This window comes from Strigops habroptila, chromosome 2 (genome assembly GCF_004027225.2).
Source record: "Strigops habroptila isolate Jane chromosome 2, bStrHab1.2.pri, whole genome shotgun sequence".
NCBI lineage: Eukaryota > Metazoa > Chordata > Aves > Psittaciformes > Psittacidae > Strigops > Strigops habroptila.
The window spans coordinates 107330131-107349019 of record NC_044278.2 but is presented as its reverse complement, the minus strand read 5'-3'; the positions used below and the strand labels follow the sequence as shown (position 1 = coordinate 107349019).

Below are 18889 nucleotides of genomic sequence, written 5' to 3'. Positions count from 1 at the left end.
CTGGGGTTTTGTTTGTAACAAAGTTGTACAGTAAACTCCAAGCAAGCTGTTTATGAGGCAATGGTATAAGAATAATAAATCCTCCATGCCACATTACATTAGCACTGCAAGTATAAAACTCAGCTTTCTCTGTGAATGATCTGAAAAGATCTCAGCAGAATTAAGGATGTAAAGCTGCAACTCACTATGCTATCAAGAACAAAGTTTGTGTTATAGCCTGCTTGAGAAAAAATTAGAAAGAATCCCACCACTGATGAAAGGCGCAGCGCTATGGTCCAATCAGCAAGAAAGCAGCTGCCATTTAAATTACTCTATTTGACTTAGTTTTGCTGGATTGTTTTTCCTTAATGAAACAGAAACAGAACAGAAGCTGAAACTATGTTTAGTTATCATTATCACCTGCTTTATGCAGATGATAATGAGGAGAGAAGAGGAAATACAAGTGAAGAAAATATTGCACCAGAGTGATAATGCACTTGGCAAAATACACAATCGATTTAGCTTGTTACACAGAGAAAAGCTTGACTAATAAGTATTTTATTAACATTTTTGTTATTCTTTCATACTTTGTTTATACTTCATAAATCATGAATAGCAGTTTTAAGGATTTGACTCTTCATCTGGTTTATGTCTGCATAATCTCAGCACCTGGGTTGCCAGCACCTGTGGAAAAGGACTAGAAAGGCTTCAGAGCTGAACACCACATTAACCCCAACATGGTAAATTGGGGGAATGGTTCTCCGCAGGGAGTAATGCATACTGGGAAGAGTGAAAGGAAAACCCAGTGGTAAGAGCTGGTGCACTCTGCAGTGAGCTGCATGGTCTGTTCTGCTTTCTGGGTCTCTAGAGATGCCAGGCCACATACCTGACACACTGTCCAAGCTGACCCAGAGCCCAAAGTAACAGCCTAACCCCACTACCATGCCAGGAGGCCGGGCCTCTGCAGCCAGTGTCACCAACTCCCTGAATGACACCATAGCCACTCCTCACCTCTGATCTGGAGGTTCGACAAGGGTCAGTGCTGTGTCCTGCACTCGGGTCACAATAACTGACCATGCAACATTACAGGCTTGGGGAATAGTGCCTGGAAAGCTGCCCAGAGGAAAAGGACCTGGGATTGTTGGTCAACAGCTGGATGAACACAAGCCAGCTTGTGCCCAAGTGAAGGCCAACAGCATCCTGGTCACAGCTCAAGTCTTGCATTCCGTTCTGGTCCCCTCACTGCAAGAAGGACATTGAGTTGCTGGAGTAGGTCCAAAGAACGGCAACAAAGCTGGTGAAGGGTCTGGAAAACAAGTCTGGTGAGGAGAAGCTGAGCTCTCTACAACTACCTGAAAGGAGGATGTAGTGAGGTGGGGGTTGGTCTCTTCTCCCAAGTACCAAGCAATAGCATGAGAGGAAACATCCTCAAGTTGCACCAGGAAAAGTTTAGATTGGATATTAGGAAAAAATTCTTCCCTGAAAGGGTTGCCAAGCATTGGAACAGGCTTCCCAGAGAAATGGCTGAGTCACCATCCCTGGAGGTATTCAAAAGATGTGTGGATTTGGCACTCTGGGACATGGTTTAGTGGTGGACTTGGCACTGCTGGATTAACAGTTGGACTCAATGATCTTAAAGGTCTTTTCAAGCTAAAAAATCCCATGATTCTGTGATTCTATGGTTATATTTTGACCGGGACAGATTTGATGAAATGTTTTATCAGGTGTCAGTGCCCAGCTGCTGGCGGAGTGGGCTGCAGGGGCCACTGTGAGGAAACCCCTGGGCCGCTCCATGCTGGGCACAGCCAGTGCAAGCCGGTGGCTCTGGGGAAATGAAGCAGGGCAAAACACTTAATGGAGGTGTGAGGTGTGAGAGAAACACCCCTGCAGACACCCAGGCCAGTGCAGAAGGAGGCAGGAGGTGCTCCAGGCACTGGAGCAGAGATTCCCCTGCAGCCCATGGTGCCGACCATGGAGGTCTGCGGTGGAGCAGGTGGATATGCCCTGAAGGAAGCTGCAGCCTTTGGGAAGACTGTGCTGGAGCAGGGAAACAGCACGAGGAGGATGAAGCAGCAGAGAGGAGCTGTTGTGGACTGACCACAAGCCCCATCCCTCTGCACCGCTCAGGGCAGGAGTCAGGAGTTTCAGGCTTTTGTATCAACCCACAAGCTTTTTCCACCTTATTATATAGGACATCCGCTAGAGACAGATGCTACTTTAACCAACTTATACTGATGTTCACAAAAATGAGACAGTGTACTGTAAATCACTGGAATCGCAGGTTTTCAGTGTCCCAGTTTTAAAGTCTGTCCATTTAAAAAAGTACATCTAAGCCACATGTGGCCATAAATAAAAAGCCATATTGTTACTGCACACATCCTTTCCTCAAGGCACTGTATCATCCTCTGAAGTCTCCTAATGTGACACTTGAAGCAATTTTTTCAGCAACTGAAAACATTAGCAACCAGAAGGCTTCTCCCCCTGCCTTCTCCCATCACAGCTACCTGCCAAGACTGGCTCCCTCGCTGACCCCAGGTGCCACCAGACTGGTAATATTGCAGATATCACCTCCAAGCTAGGGCTCCCTGTGAATTTTAACCAAACATCGAGAAACAGGCAAAGACAATTCCCTCCAGTGCACTGAGATCTGAAACTATGTCATAAATGCTAAAAAGACCCTCAATGTAGCTTGAAAAAAAAAACCAAAAACCCAAACAAACCACAAAACCATACATTTGTGTAATTAAATTCAGAGGACAGCATTCTTCATTTGTCATATGGCACAGACAGAATGCAGCCATTCTGTTCTGTTAGGAAAAGTAAGTTATCTGTGACAGTAAAATATTGTGCAGGTAAGGAAAATACTTGTGCAGGCAAGGAAAAGGTTGAAAGGAGATTATTTTAAATCCATAAGAGAATTCCTCAGGTTTTCATGATGATAGTTGCTATTACCTTCTTTTTATTACTGAGTCATCTATTAATTTTCTCAATGAACTCCTAGGAGGTGGCTTTCAGCCCCATTTCTGCAAAAACCTGGAAGTATGTAACAGTGTATGTATGTGACAAGCACTGATGCAGGATTTTTCAAGATCTGGATCCTCAGGTCATGGCATAAATAACTTTTCCAGCAATCTCAGCTGGCTCTGTGAAAAGCCAAATTGGAACAGATCTTACACTTTTACAAAAAGATTCCCTATTTTCCTCATATAGGAAACATTACTGTTCATGGAAGAGTTGAGCTCCAATGCTCTAAGAATTTGAGAGAAAAAGTAGAAAGCTTGTCACGCAAGGCTGTGACTTGGGAAGTACAGAGCAAAACATTACCACACGCCTTTCATCATTACCACACACCTTTCATTACCTCACATTAACACTTACCCAATAACTTGATGCTCAAAATACTGCAGTGTCCTTTGAAGAGTTTGCCGAATGGTCTGGGGCTATGGAAGAATAATAAAAATTGTAAGATTAGAGAAGTATAGTATAGTTTAATTAACAGATCTTTTAGCACACTATTTTTCTACAGTTTTACTCCTCTTCCATCTTCTACCTGCCAGAGGCCCATCGCAACGATACTCATTTTCAAATGAAATATTTTTCCTTCTATGTATGTTACTTCACAATTTAAACAGGAATGAATTTTGCAATGTGACATAATTAACACTGCTTACAAGACTAGTTGTGCATAACAAAGGAGCTGCTTCACTTTTAGCTCTCAAAAATGATCACCCACCAATTACCTCATTTATTTAAAATAATTAATTTGAAATAGTCTGCAAGAAAATCCTATTATTTTGTGATGAAATTATCCCCAGGAAAAGGCATTTGGTTTTTAAACTTTGTATGCTCCCTAGAGCATTTTATACTAAAGAATATGTCATGGTTTAACCCCAGTCAGCAACTAAGTACCACACAGACATGCACTCAGTCCCCGTCCCCCCTCGTGGGATGGGGAGGAAAATCAGAAAAAGGTAAAACCCATGGGTTAAGATAAGAACAGTTTCACAAGTTACATAAAGTAAAATATTACTATCGTTATCATTATCAATATTATTAAAACAGCAATAACAAAACCAGAGAGGAATAAAGCCCAATAAACACAAGTGATGCACAGTAAACACAACTACTCACTACCCATTGACTGATACGCAGCCTGACCCAAGCAGCAACCTGGGCCTTCTGGGTGACTCTCCCCAGTTTATATACTGGGCATGACACGCTGTGGTATGGAATACCCCTTTGGCTAGTTTGGGTCAGGTGTCCTGTCTCTGCTTCCTTCTGGCTTCTTGTGCCCCTCTTCACTGGCAGAGCATGAGACTGAATAGTCCTTGATCAGGGTAAGTGCTACTGAGTAACAACTAAAACAACGAACTAAAGTGATGGTAACACTAAGGTGTGTTATCAGCATTATTCTCAGAGTAAAGCCAAAACACAGCACTGCACCAGCTACTAGGAAGAAAATTAACTCTATCCCAGCCCAAACCAGGACAGAGTATTATAAAGATGCAATTTATTTTAGCTTACATTCCTGGCAAGCTGTGACTCTCCAGTCATCCGTTAGATTATTTTATTTTATTTTATTTTATTTTAATTTTCCTTACTACTAGTGACGAAGCTATACTTATTATTTTTAATTAATGCATGCGAGATCCCTGGGTAAATAAAGCAAATGTGAAATCCATGTCATTCTTTTTTGAATTTTCCAAACCACTTATGGCAAAAACATCATTCTTTCAAGAAGACTAGTTTGTACCATATCTGAGGTTTTTCACGTGTCCATTTTGTTCTGGTGCCAGAGATTAGACAAAGGTACACAATTGGGATTTATAAGCCTTCCTTCTGTACCAGAGGCCCACAGGGATATTTATATCAGACTTGCAGCAGCAGACACTCACATTTTAGAGATATTTAGTATATCCCTACATTTTGGAAAGGACATCTAATTGTTTTGGGAAGTAATATTTGAAATGCCTCTTACATAGAGAGGAGGAATTTCATTCTAAAACTGCCATCATCTTTGAAACTCTCAGATTTTGCTTACTGCTATACGGATTCCGTACAGAACTGTGTAGTTCAAGAGGTGAGCTTTCCACCTACTCTTGGTTCTGAGTTTGCAGGAGGAGGTATCTGTTTTGACGACAGCAGGAATGAAGAAGTGTATAGTAGGCTGCACTAGGTTTGTACAACAGTAAAAATTTCTTTTTAATACCAAACTATAAGAACATGTCTCCCTTTTTGAATTCAAATGTGTAGAAAGGCATGCATTTAACAAGTGCATAATTGGGCTCATAGAAAGATTTTAGGCCCTTTTTAGCATCGCCTGTAACGACAGGACACAGGGTAATGGTTCTAAACTAAGAGGGTACATTTAGACTAGATATTAGTACGAAGTTTTTCACAATGAGAGTGGCGAGACCCTGGCACAGGTTGCCCAGAGAAGCTGTGGCTGCCCCATCCCTGGCAGTGTTTAAAGCCAGGTTGGAGGGGACTTTGAGCAACCTGGTCTACTGGAAGGTGGCCCTGTCTGAGGCAGGGGGCTAGGAGCAGATGAACTTTAAAGGTCCCTTCCAACCCAGACTGTTCTACGATTATATGAGCAAAAATATAAGAAAGAGTTTTGAGATTTTTTCTAATTCTGTATCAGATAAATACTTCTCTTCCCTGTGGGAGCTAAGTTTCATGTGATGAAAGGCATTGAAAGTTACATGTTCTCTTGGAAAACACAGTGGAAACACCATATGACTGAAACCATCATGTCTATCCCCCTTCTCAGTGACTCAGTAGGTGTTGAAGTCCTTAGGCCTGATGGGCTACCAAAAGACATTCAGCAGCTTTCCTGTTCTCAGCAGGCAGAAAAATCCAGTCTTCACATATAGAAAAGATGCATTTTCCCGCACTAGCAACAAAGCAAAGCCAAATGGCAGTAAGCAAAGAGGTCCATATAGCTGCCATGTCCCATCTCCACACAGCATTTTCCTCAGCCTCACTCCCTACACACAGGACATTAGTACTCCACCAGCAACTCCTCCGACATGAAATAGGTAATGGTAGAAATGTTTGATTGTTAAATTAAATCTCAGTTCTGGCTCTCCAAAAGTGCCTTTACAGCATGAGTATGGAAGGCAGCAATGCCTGGTACCACAGCAGAGAGAAAATAAAATAGCTTTTCATTTTCTCAGGAAGTTTTGCAGCTTACAATACCTGAGAAATCCTCCAAGGATTGTCTTTGCCTGACACACAGATGTTGCACTCTTTGCCCAGGGAATAATCCTTTTGAATACCTCAAGATTTGACCACACAAGCAACACAAGCCCTGAGCTTACACCATCAGTCGACCTCCCTTCTCCTGCAGTGCTGAGTGAAAGCATAAAAAATACCCCAGTAAATACCTCAGAAGAGAGAAGTACTCTCTCTTTTGAAAGCTAAAGCAGCTGCCTAGGTGTTGTGAGACAATTTTACCCCATGAACTCATACCCCTTTTCACTGCCACCTCCTATCAAATCTTAGAAATTAAGTACAGACAAAAAAGAGGATTTATGATTAAAACACTGGTCATAAAGAGAGCTCTATGTAATGTGCTCACAGCCAGTATGAAAACTGACCTGAGGAGTCACGAAGTCTTTCTTCATTTCTGACAAGAATTATTATGGCATGTCACTGTACGTGGTTCAAAGGCCACTGCACTCACCTTCTCAGTTTGCTGTATTTTATCTGTGGTGAATGTCATTTTGCTGTAGATGTAATTCTGTAACTATGGCCATGACTAAACAAAACCGAGATAAAAGATATGACACCTGCTCATAGCTGCATACAAGGGTAGTTTGCTTTACTACTTCTCCCATTACTGACTATGTATTTCCCATGAGAAAGAAGGTGGGCAGAAAAACATTTCCACCTCTTTTCTGCATCCAGTGGCAAGACTGGATGAAGGGAAATAGGTAAACCTTTTCCTAGTAGCATGAAACACATAACCTCTCCAAGAAGAGTAATTCTGCCATTCAGGGAGCTGAAAGATAGCTTATAACAACCTCCTTCACCACAATATAACTCTGTGCCACACAGGTACCCAGTGGCACTTATTTACTGGAGAGGTTTTAAAGCTTCACGACCACTTAAAATGAAAGACTTAATATAAATGTAAAATAGCAACTATTGCCTAAACCAGTAAATGTTACCAATTCATTTTGATTACAATGATTTACTAATATTTGGTATGCACTACAAAAGGAATAGTCACATCAGTTCAATGTTTCTAAGGGCAAATCAAATTAAGACATGCCAGTATTGCTATTGTTAACTGTAAATTAATCCAAGAATTCCTACATCAAATCATATCCAAACTCCATTTGGAATGATGATATACAAGGTACAAAGGAACACTGAAGATATTCAGACTGATCTCTTGCATGGCAGAGGCCACAGGACTTCCCTGAATTAATTCAGAAGCCAGACATCAGGCCATAGTTAACCCTAATGTGCCAGAATAAATTGTAAAACATCATGAAATCAATGAATCATACAGGTTTGATGGAACCTCTGGAGGTCTTTCCTGCTCAAAATAATTTTGCACCCCTGTGAAAAGTCTGGCTCCAGAAGATGTAGATTGCATACCCCCAAACATTAAGATACCCCCAAAACTGAATTTTCTTAAAAGCTGAACAGACACAGCACCCCCAGCCTCTCCTCGGATGTCAGGTGCTCCGTCCCCTGACCATCCTGATTGCCTTCTGCTGGCTCTTGTACCAATCCCTGAGGAATATGTAGAGGTTGCTAATTCAGCTATGACTCTGATGGCCATCTTTTGAGCCATCCAGTCTAGTCAATATTCTACACACCTTATCATCCACTTAAGCAGGCCATATCTCACCAGTCTGGCTCTAATGACACTATGGGAGACCATGACAGATTTTCCTAGAGTCAAGGTAGGCAACAACCCTTCATCCATTGATTCAGTCATCTCAAGGTCTCCCCTGGCTGTGTCATTGGTGCCCACATGCATGAGCAGCAGGGGTCATAGTCCAAGAGACAAACAAGCTCGGGCAGCCTCTTTGCAACATTATGTCCAAGCTCTTGGCAAGCAGCAAACCTCCTGAAGCAGCAAAGCAGGCTAGCAGGTAAGTGCCTCTGTCTCCTCAGGAGGGAGTTTCTGATACTTACCACCCTCCTCTTCTTGAAGCCTCTAAGGGTTGAGGCTTAGATGGCTCTGATGCAAGGGAGGTCACTTCTCCCACTTATTTCCAGGGCAGTATAACCGGTGAACCACAGGTGGAAAAGGGGCCTTAGCTTTGTTGTCAGAAGTAACAAACCTCCAGCCTTCTCCATCTCAGGAGTTTTCACCCTTGACCCTCAAGAGTTATCTCTATTTTTCTCTCCTTCCTTTCAACATGGAGCTCAGGTTCTTGGCTCTGCAGGGCCTCTGGAAAGACCTGTCCATCCTGCCTGACGTGCACAGCCTGCTCCCTGTCTACTACAGCTCTTCCACCTGGCACCTCAATCCGATAACCAGAGCATGCTGCTGTTGCACACCAGCAGGCAGCATTCCTGACCATTGCAGCCCTGCCATGATAGCCACTGCGATTCCACCAGCTGCTGCTGTTTACAGGATGCACCCATGGAGAAAACTGCCCTTGTTATCTCATCCTGCTCTCCAGTAGGGCAAAACTGGTTTCAAGACCTGAAGCTAGAGGAGTAATAGCTCTTCAAAAGCACTTTTACAACTGGAGAAAATCTTTATGAAGATACTTGTCTAAATGAACTTGAAATGTTCCTTTTTTTTTTAATTCAGAAAACTTTTGAAAAAGGATTTCAGTCTAAACATCGTGTACAATTTAGTTTGGTTTTTTTTTTTTTTTTTTAGTTTAATTTTCCCTTCTTTTAACTTCATTGCCTCCAGTTTTGGAGACAAAGAGAAGGGGACTTCCACTTTAATAATTGCATCCTTTGTTATAAATGTCTTTCCTAAGGCAATCAAACGTAAGCTTTCCAATCTTCTCAGAGGGCAGAGACTTAAGCCTATTCCCTAGCTATTCTCTATTGCCTCTGAAATGTCTTTCATTTGATTGCAACACCTTCAGAAATAAATGGTAGGGCTCATCTGCCCAACTGTAGGCACCCAAAGTGATTAATTTCATCCTACGGTTGGTACCTAATTCATGCCTGAGGACTCAGTCTTTAGAAATACTCATTTCTTTCTTTTGTCTAGAAAAGACGTTGAGTGATTGCTTTAGACTTAGACATCTTTTAAATGTTTAAGTAAGGACAGACAAACCCCATCCTGAGGTGGCAGACCTGCACACAGTATCCTAGATGACTCAGTCTAAATTTACATAAATGCAGTTTCAAATTTTCCATCCCATTCCTTCTGCATCTTAAGATAACCAGAGAGAATTAGAAAAGAAAGGGACTGTATGGAACAGGGAGGTCTGAGCCAAGAGTGCAGCCAGGTACACAGGCAGTTTCTCCTTAACCCTAACAAGGCTTCAAAGACTTCCAAAGAAAGCTAAGTGGCTCCTAGCTGAGCCTCAGAAGTGCTTCAGCAGTCATGGTCATAAAAACTGGAATGCTTAAAATTTTAAACATGGAAGTTGAAGCACTGAAAAGCGTAATAGCCTCAGCAAGAAACCGTTTTGCTTCTATCACAACTTCTTTGCAGAAGTCCATGGGGTCAGGGGGCTCCTCCAGACTCTTGTGCCCTGGGGAGCGGCAAAGTCCTTCCCAGAAGAATCCATGCTTCTGCATACGGCAGAAGCACATTACCACAGACCTCAGCCAAATCAGCGCCTCGATGCTGAAAGTTTCACATGCTTCAAATTTGAAGTGTTCAATCCCTAACTCAGCAGATGTGCAAGACTTTAATTGCCAGCTTCACTGCTGGTGATCATTCATTAATGAGAAACATTACTTTTTTCATATTGCAAAACCAATTTTAGTCAAGTCTTTCTGCACAGGTGATTACAGACCTCTAAGCACACACAAGTAGTTGTGCACCTGGCCCATCCAGGAGATAACTGGCAAAACAGTCATTTTCACATCCAGTTTGGGTTTTTTTTAATATTTACCCCATGATCATGAAAGCCATGGAAAACTCTTCTTCCCCTGTCCTTCTGGTCACCAAAATAATGATGTTAAAGAGGCTGTAAACAAAGGCTCCAGCTGAAGGCAAACAGTTATGAACATTCCCAAATGCCAGGAGTGGGGAATAAGCACCGAAATTGATACAACTAGGGAAAAGCAGAACTGAAAAGAAACAGAAGGCACCTTTGGCATCTGAGAATTTTCTGATGATGGAGAAAGAAAGAAGGCTCCCTAGCAGGTCCTTGCAAGTCCTGCACAACCAGGATCCCTCCCTGTCCCCTTCCCAATAGCTGAAGAATGAAATAAAAGGGCACAGACATAAATCAGGAACGCAGAGGCAGACCCCCAACATAAAAAAAACAAAAAACCAAAAAAACAAAAAAACAAAAACAAACAAAAAAAAAACCAAACAAAACAAAAAAAAAAACAACAAAAAAAAAACCACACCCAAAAAAAAAGGAAAACAATAAAAATAATACAAAATCTTTTGGGGTTTAATAGTGCTTTTGATAATATAAAAAAATATTTTTACTCTCTAGTTTCTGAACCTCTAGGGTGCACTCCTTTTTTTCTCTGTAACTGTATGAGCTAAAAATGTATTTTTTCTTCATATAAACCAGCTTCCTGATTCCAGAAGTTTGTCCTATAGACAAAAGCACCAACTGCCTGCAGACCTTGACTAGCACCAGATTTGGGTGAGATGCAGGGGAAGATGCAGAATCCCCAGGAGGGGACTGTTTGGGGATCCAGAGCAGGATGACTGACAGCTGGAGGCAAAACAGGCTGCCCTACGGCAGCTCATCATGATCCGGACAGGTCTGGGCGAGGGTTTAGCACCTGAGCTCAGCACTACCTAAACCCGAAACCATTCTGCTCCTCAGTTTAAGCAAACTGGGGTACTTTTCACAGAGAAATAGTTGTGCACATCACAGACTTAATTTAATAAATAACATTAAGACTAAGAATTTTACTCCATATTATTTCATGGCTATAACCATGCAAACACTCTGAAGAAATTGTAACTAACTCCTGCATCCCCAGCTGCCTTTCAATGAGAAGAATCAGACATTATGGATGGAAATTGACTATTACATCATCTAGTCTAACTCGTTGACAGTGAAGGATAAATATCTCAGGATGCTATCCATTATAATACCAGCTGGGATCACTTTGTTCATCTTTGAATTTCACCCATGTCTAAAATGGATAGAAGATCTTCTCCAAGCTGCAGAAAGAATCTATTCAGTAGGTGAGAATGTAATAGATGATCTACTGCTAATGCTACCTGTTCATATTAATGCAACTCACATGTACTACATAAAATCATCAGTGCTACTCCAGCAGACAGATAAATAGGAAATGAAGGGCTTTATACGTCAGTCCTTCTCAAGGAATTTATTCTGCTGGGATAGAAAAAAAACAATTTTCTCAGTATGACTGGACCTAATTTCATATGCAGAGCTGCAAAGTTGCTTATCCCTTGAGACCTATAGACAAACCACAGATTTTTTAATCTTCATTTTGAAACCTACAGTTTGAGAGTTAGCAAGCAGACACGTCTAGAAAGAATTTAGATATGAGATGGAACAATTTTGTTTACTCAAAGCATTTTATAACAGCCTTTAACATTAGCACAAGAGGTAGAAGGAAAGAGGGATTTCCTCTGTGTTAACATTACAGGTTTCGCCAGGAGTACTGGACTGCTGTGAAGTGGTAACTGTCTCTGCTCAAGCAGCTGCAAATGAAAGACATTCACCCTCATAGTGATGTAGCCATGACTGCACGCTGCTATTAGGGTCATATACTGATGATTGTAACATTCCCTCCTACTTTACAACGTCTTTCTCTACTATCTAGTCTAAGCAGTAGATGTCAAATACTCAAACTTACCCTAAATAAAATTTCATCAGGGTCAATACAATGGCTGCAAGCTTTCGGGTGCCGCTCAACTGATTTTTTTAACATTTCATCTGCTGAGGCTAAATGAGATGTCAAACTACCAAACAAGACAAACAAACGAAGCCCACCATGGTGCTCATACTAATAACATCTTCCAGAATGTTCCTGTTTAAGACACCACAGCTCTGTTCCAAGCTATGAAACGGCAGATTGACTGCCTATGGACTGCTTGTGTGACCTTGTGTATAAACGGTTTTTCTCTCTGTTAAGTTGAAAGATACTCAGCAAAAGTCTGATTTTATTATACTTTATTGGCAAGATAGCCAGAAGTTATTCCTACAACAGTAGAACTGAGATATACCTGACGGGTTAATGTGAGTCATAAGCAGCTCAGAATACTTGTGCAAAATGTTTTAAAAATCTCACGTAAAATCAATTTGTTACTTCTCCTGCTAGTGGCAACAGTTTGTTATCGCTACTAAAAAGAGTAGTTATCCCGCAAGAGTAAGTGGTAGCGGTTTATGATAGAGCCAAGTTCAATTTGAGATGCTATATTGCAACTTCTCTGCCAAAACCGCACCTCCGCTCACTGGATTCACTTGCAATTAAGCAATTCAAAGTTACAGCAGTTCTGTGACATAAGTAATAGCCTACACATTAACCTAAATTACTGTCTTCAGGTTCACTTTTCTCCCACTGTCAGGAAAAATGTTGTATTCAAAAAGACAGTTCTTAAATTCAAACTATTTGGTGGCAGCCAGTAACAGCTTCGTAAATTAAATAGGAAGAAAAATGTCCTTACTTTAATTTGTCTCCAACTGGGTCTTTAAAAAATAGCAGGAATAATTCTGAATGAACAGAAAAGTATATTAGAAGCGATTTTCACTTAATGTTTCTACATAGGCCATTCAGAAAATAAAATTGAACAGAAATGTAAGTCAGTTTAATGCTGCGTCATGTTGTAATTCTCTTTCCAGAATGATCAGTACAGCGCTTGGGGGTACACAGTCTCCTCTGAATGCACGCCCAGTCACTCACAGCTCCTTCAGGGTAGTCCATGCCCCTTAGATGGGAGCAGAGTATTTGACTTTTCAAATCAGTGACTTTTTTCTTTTTTTTTTCCTAATTTTGATTCTATTTTCAGCCTGGTATTGGATACAAGTCAAGATAGAACTGGAGCAAACATGAAAATTGCTACAAGGAACTGGAATTCAGTAAGACACTAAATCACACTTCTAAAGAATAAAACTGTGGCCATTGATGCCATGATAGCATTCCTATATAGTGGAGCTCTTAAAGGCAGAAAAAGATATGCTGATAATGAATAGCATATACTGTCATTATCTTTAGTTATAATTAATCAAAATTTCTATCATTGTGAGTGTAAAATTCATCCTTTAAAATGGAACACAACAAAGCTGGAATCAAAATAAAAATTTATCATTAAATTTGCTTGCGGTGTACATATATTTATTTTAGTATTTATCTCCAAAAAACTGAATCCAGCCCAGTGAGAAGAGCACCTGTTGTTTTGACAGCAGCAGGATCTAGCTCCAGATTTATTTGATCAAGAACATAACCAAAGGCCCTTTGATGGTCTTTCAGATGAAGGAAGACAGAAGGGACATCTGTGCCCAGTCAGGAACATGATTTAGGAACATGTTAGAGTGGATAGGAGCTGCCTACGCATTTACAGGCTCAGCTTTGTGGGAACATCAGGGGGATGAAAGGCTGTGAGACGGCAGAGCCATACATGGGGCAATAAGCATGGAGCACCGCTGGCCGTGATCTTGTGAGCTAAAGGAGTCACAAGAGCAGAGTGTGTGCTATGTCGGGGTTTATGGCACTGAGCAACTAAGTTTGGTGCCATAAAACACCATCTTCTTACTCAGGTGCTTGAGCACACCATGGCTTGGCACGGTGTCCCTGGTCGTTCAGACAGCAGTACCTGGCTGTGCCCTGTTGCTGGGAGACTCTCAACCCTCCTGCTACCAGTGCTCCTGATTACTCAGCAAAATGGTACTTTAGGGGGCAACAGGGCAGCAGCTCAATGTGATGTTCGGCATACACATGGTTAGTTTGTTGAGTACAGCTGTGACCAAGAGCTGCCTTTCTTCTTGCACCGCCGCTGCTCTGTCTCCCTGCCCAGCACACTCTGCTTCCCCGAACCTCCCCAGCACACCCTACCCACGAATGCCAGCAGTAGGGTACATGTGGAGGTCTGCTCACCCTCCTCATCACCACATGCTTTTCCCCAAAATATGGGGCTGTTTTGGTGGGAGGTGAGCCCTATAGTAACTAGCCTCCTAGTTCTGGCTGTTAAAGAGAGAGTTCTAGATGAACAGTGTCCATCCTTCAATCACCCAGGCATGTCAGGAAACATTTACAAACCCACAAAACATAAAATGACCGTGTGCTGATTGAGGATCAGGGCCCTTCATCCTCTAATGTAACAACTGAGGAAAAATCTCTAAAAAGGTATTCAAGAAAAAAGTTGGAAAATCATGTGCGCTGGAAAGTGCTGGAAGCTATTCTCTGGGAGTAAGCAGAAGGGGTTGGATTCAATGCTGCAACATAGCAAGGTTCACTTTTCAGGTTTTTCCTGCAGTTCCACAAAAAGTAGTATTTGTGCAAAACACAAAATGCAGTAACTTCTTTTCACTATGTTTAAGTATAAAATGTCTCAAATACTGCATTACTGCATTTTACTCTACAGAATCTCTTTCTATTGATGATTAGTACAGTTGTACTAACTCATGAGTATATTGTGCTGAAGATATTAATATTTTCATACACATTTGTGCTCTACCACTCATAAGACCTAGCCTGCTTGCACAGCTTTCTTGCCATTCTGCCCCATGGATACCCCTCTTGCTCAGTTCCTTCACGCCTTGGATGCTCCTTCTGCTCAGTTCACAGCTCTCCACATCTCTAGAGCAGCTCTCGGTAGCTCCTGCCACTGCAACACTGAAACACCACCAGCCCAGAGATCTCTTTGCATGCCACAGTAGTGTTAAACACACACAGAGAAATTTTCCTCAGTGAAAACACACAAAAAATATTTTACTCAGTATTTCAATCCTAGCTGTTGCTGAAGGAAAGCACAAAATTAAGGCTAAGGAACCTGTAGCATCCTTCAACTTTGAAAGTGTTCGGCACTGGGGTGGGGATGAATTGCTGCTGCATTCCTGCTGGAAAGGAAAACATCAAGCCATTGCAGGCAATATAGCTAGTACATACATTTACACACACTCCTATGTACATATATGTATGTTTATATAGTTAACGGAGACCCATATCTATACCATCAGGGAATGAAGATATAATTACAGCTTTTTGTTCAGAAAGACCATGTCAATGCACCCTTCAGGCTTGCCTTTCAAATTTACAGATAATGGAAATTAGTCCCATTTGACACTAATTTTATAAGCATTTTTTTCTTCTGATTGAAGTTATTCCTGATTTGTATTAGCAGATATGCAAAAATAATCAAAGTGCTAGACATATGGTAACTTGACTTGTTGCAAGAAGGCATCTATTCTGTATCACAGAACAGATTCTTAGTAAAAAAATGCACCAAAATAACAATGCACCTTAGCAGTGATTTCTCAGAGTGAAAAATGGAAAGACAGGGGACTGATTCTTTTCATATACCAGGACTGTGACAACATGACTTTTTAGACTTAATCACATTAATTTATGCCAAAATGTGTAAGATGAGAGCGAAGCACTAGTTACGATGCCAAGAGAAAAAGGGAAATTTTAAGCAATATGTATCACATTAAAATTTAAAAAGAACACAGTTGTTCAGCAATAAGGGTTGCTATAATTATCTCCCAAGGAAACCATGGAAGCTGTTGTTTGGGATATCAAAACCAGGCTGGATGACATTTTTGCATTCTTAAATGAAATATCTCTGAGAGCAGGAAAGAAAGAGGACTGTAAGATCTATCAAAGTTTTCCTTGTCTTTTAATTCAAAGAGTGTGCTTATTTTGAAAACCCATTCAACAATCCATCAAAGCTGGAAAACTGTAATTGTCTTTTATAGCAACTTAATACAGGTGGTAACAGTCAAAACTGGGAAAACACAAATACTGAGGTTATCTAAAAATACTGCACTGAGCTACTTCAGAATAATTCTAATATTTTGGGTAACACATGCTCTAATTATACCATTGCATTATTATCAAATTAAATAGCTTCTTTTTTTTTTCTTTTCTACTAAAACAAGACGGGTCACCTGAGATATCGTCTATTAATACCAGCATTACAAGACCAGATTCCCAGTGGCCAGGGAAAAAAATCAATGGGAAAGAAAAGTCCTCACTGAAGCTGGACAACCATTAGCTATGTAACGCACTGCTAACTTCTCCCATTAAACAGCTTGTCTACTCCCACCTAGACAGGTCAAGAAACACCCAACAAAAAGAGTGTCTTAAAATCAAAGCAAAGTGGCAGCTCATGGTGAGAAGACTCATAATTTCCAAAGCTGGATAACAATAGGTAAAAAGATGATTCAATGCCACAACAGCAACTGTTTTACAGATCAAGACTACTTATTGCAATTAATGTTTTATAACTTAACACATTAAAATATCTCAAAGAAGAATTCAGGTACAGCTGAAACTTTATGAGGAAAATGTAGTGGTGGTCACAGAGGCATTTACAGAGGTTTAGCACAATCGTAACAGAAAGGCTGGAGAAGGACCTCCTATTTTACATGAATCTACCTGAACTCCTGAGCCACTGATTTCTGTGATACGAAGTGATACGAGCATACATTATGGGTTCTACCCAAATTCACTCCTTCTTTCAGCATACACAATGCTTCACTGATTCTCAACTACAGGTGTAGTTACCCAGATAATTGTTAAATCACGGATTTCAAACTACATTGTGAATACACTGATCTCCCAGGAATGTCAGCGCATCTGGGAGACACAGGGAAATCTGCTGCTGAAATATTTCTGAACATAAAGTCGAAACTTTTTTTTTCCCCTATTCAGCATAGAAAAGCCCTCCAAATGCAAGAAGTTGACATCTACCCTACGCTGAATGAAGAACGTGCATGCCATGTATCACAGAGATGTAACTTTTTATACGAAATTGCTGCTAGCACCAGATAGAGATAAGCACTTCATGATTTAGAGACTCGGCGGAAACGACAAAACCCAGCTAAACCGGCAGCGGCGCGTATTTGTGCCTCCCGACCCTATTTCCAGCACCGGGCTGCCGAGATCGTCACTCCCGCAGGTTAGCGGGGCCGGCCGGCAGGAGGGGGCGGGCACCGCCGCCTCTGCCCCGACACACACCCGACCCCCGGAGCGGCCGCCGGCAACCGGGGGGACCGGGACAGGGGCCGGAGCCGGGCGCGGCGCTCCGCGGGCGCGGGGCACTCACCGCGGGTGCCGTCAGCCGGCGAATGCTCTCGCCCAGAGAGTCCAGGTTGACCCGCCGCCGGCGAAGAGCGCGGCGAGCCCCGGCGCTGGCCGCGGCGGCAGCGGCGGCGGTGGCGGCGGAGGCGAAGGGGGCGTCGGCGTGGCCGGGGGGGCTGCGGCTGCCGTTCCAGCAGAGGCGGGACAGGGGACACTCGCCCTCATCCTCAGGGCTGGTCTCCGGACAGTCCGAGCCCAGCGAGCTGAAGGACTCCGAGGAGATCTTGCGCCGGGACATGGTGCCGCGGGGCGGCGGCGGCGGCTCTGCTCAGCGCGGGGCGGCGGGCAGCCGCGGCGGGCAGCGCCGAGCCCTGCGGCCGCGGGGGCGGCCGCCTCGCATGGCCGCGGGTGCCCTTGGGCGGGAGGCACAGCCCGCGCCGCTGCCCGGCTCCGCGCTTCGCCGCGCCGGGCCGGGGGAGCAGCGGGTGCTGCGCGGCGCCGCGCCGGGAGGCTTTAAAGCGGCGGCGGCGGCTGCTGCCCTCCTCTGCCTCGGCCGCCCGCCCTCGCTTCCCCTCCCCCGGCTCCCTCGCTGCTCCGCGGGAATCACGTGTTGTTCGGAGCCCTTTCCCCCTCCTCCTCCTCCCTCCGCCTCCCCCCGCCCCGCTCGCCGCCTGCCGCGCTCAGCCCCGCTCGCCGCGGCCCGCAGCCGCCGCCGGGCACCGCTCTCCGGCGCCAGGGGGATGCGGCCACCGGCAGCACCGCCCGGGCGGGCCGACGGCTGGAGCCGGTTGTCGGGAGGGCGGGCAGGGCGCTCCGCTCCCCTCTCTAAGCTTTGGAGCCAGGGGAAGGGGAGCGGGGAAGAGGACCGATATCCCCGCACGGCTCCGCGGGGAGCGGCGGTGCCCGCCCAGTCCTGGGCAGCCCTGGGGTCCTCCCGGTACGGCCACCCCGGCTTCGGCCCCGCGGCGGCGGCGGCACCGCCGCCCGTCCCGCGCGGTGCTGGACAGCTCCCTGCGACTGGCGCCGGGGAAAGCCGTTGCTCGTTTCCCGGGCAGTTGTTGCCGCCAGCGAACTTTCCCGACTGGCGTTCGGAAGCTTAAGCTTAGGAAAGAACTGGTTTTAAAAGCTGGGAAAGCAGGATGTTGCCATCAGTTTTCAGAGGCAAAAGTTCTTATCTTTGTGAGAGCATTGCTTCCACGAAGTCCTGTCCAAAAAAGAAACATGGACATGCGGGTCATGTCCAAAAAATAAGAGGAAACTAATTTCATTCGCCTGTAGCAGCCCTGTGCTACAGCCTTGCAAAAGGAGAAAGGAGGGGGGTAGAGGACACACAGCAGAGGAGCTTGGATACAGGATGGCACCCTTGAAAACAATGCAAGGTGTCTCCTTGCCAACTTTCCCTACCAATGGAGGCTGTTTAGAGACACCTGGAGAGTTTCATGGCAATAATGATAGCCCCACATAGTCCTTTCTCAGGAGAAAGGCTCCCAGGAAACGTGATCACAGCTGTAGTGGTTTGTCCTACCTTCAGGGAAGACAGCTTGTCATTACTTTTGTTCAA

At 43.7% G+C, this 18889-nt stretch overlaps 1 protein-coding gene across 1 annotated transcript in view; it reads right to left on the bottom strand.

The window, feature by feature from the left end:
- Positions 1–17944, bottom strand: part of GUCY1A2 (guanylate cyclase 1 soluble subunit alpha 2) — a 151667-nt gene extending 133723 nt beyond the window's left edge. Inside the window, exons 1-2 of the mRNA XM_030477129.1 lie at positions 17354–17944; positions 3358–3419 (exon numbers count right to left, since the gene is read on the bottom strand). Of these exons, the coding sequence (XP_030332989.1) occupies positions 3358–3419; positions 17354–17626 (335 nt within the window). The 5' untranslated portion in view covers positions 17627–17944. The remainder of the gene's footprint in view (positions 1–3357; positions 3420–17353) is intronic.
- Positions 17945–18889: the final 945 nt, after the last annotated feature.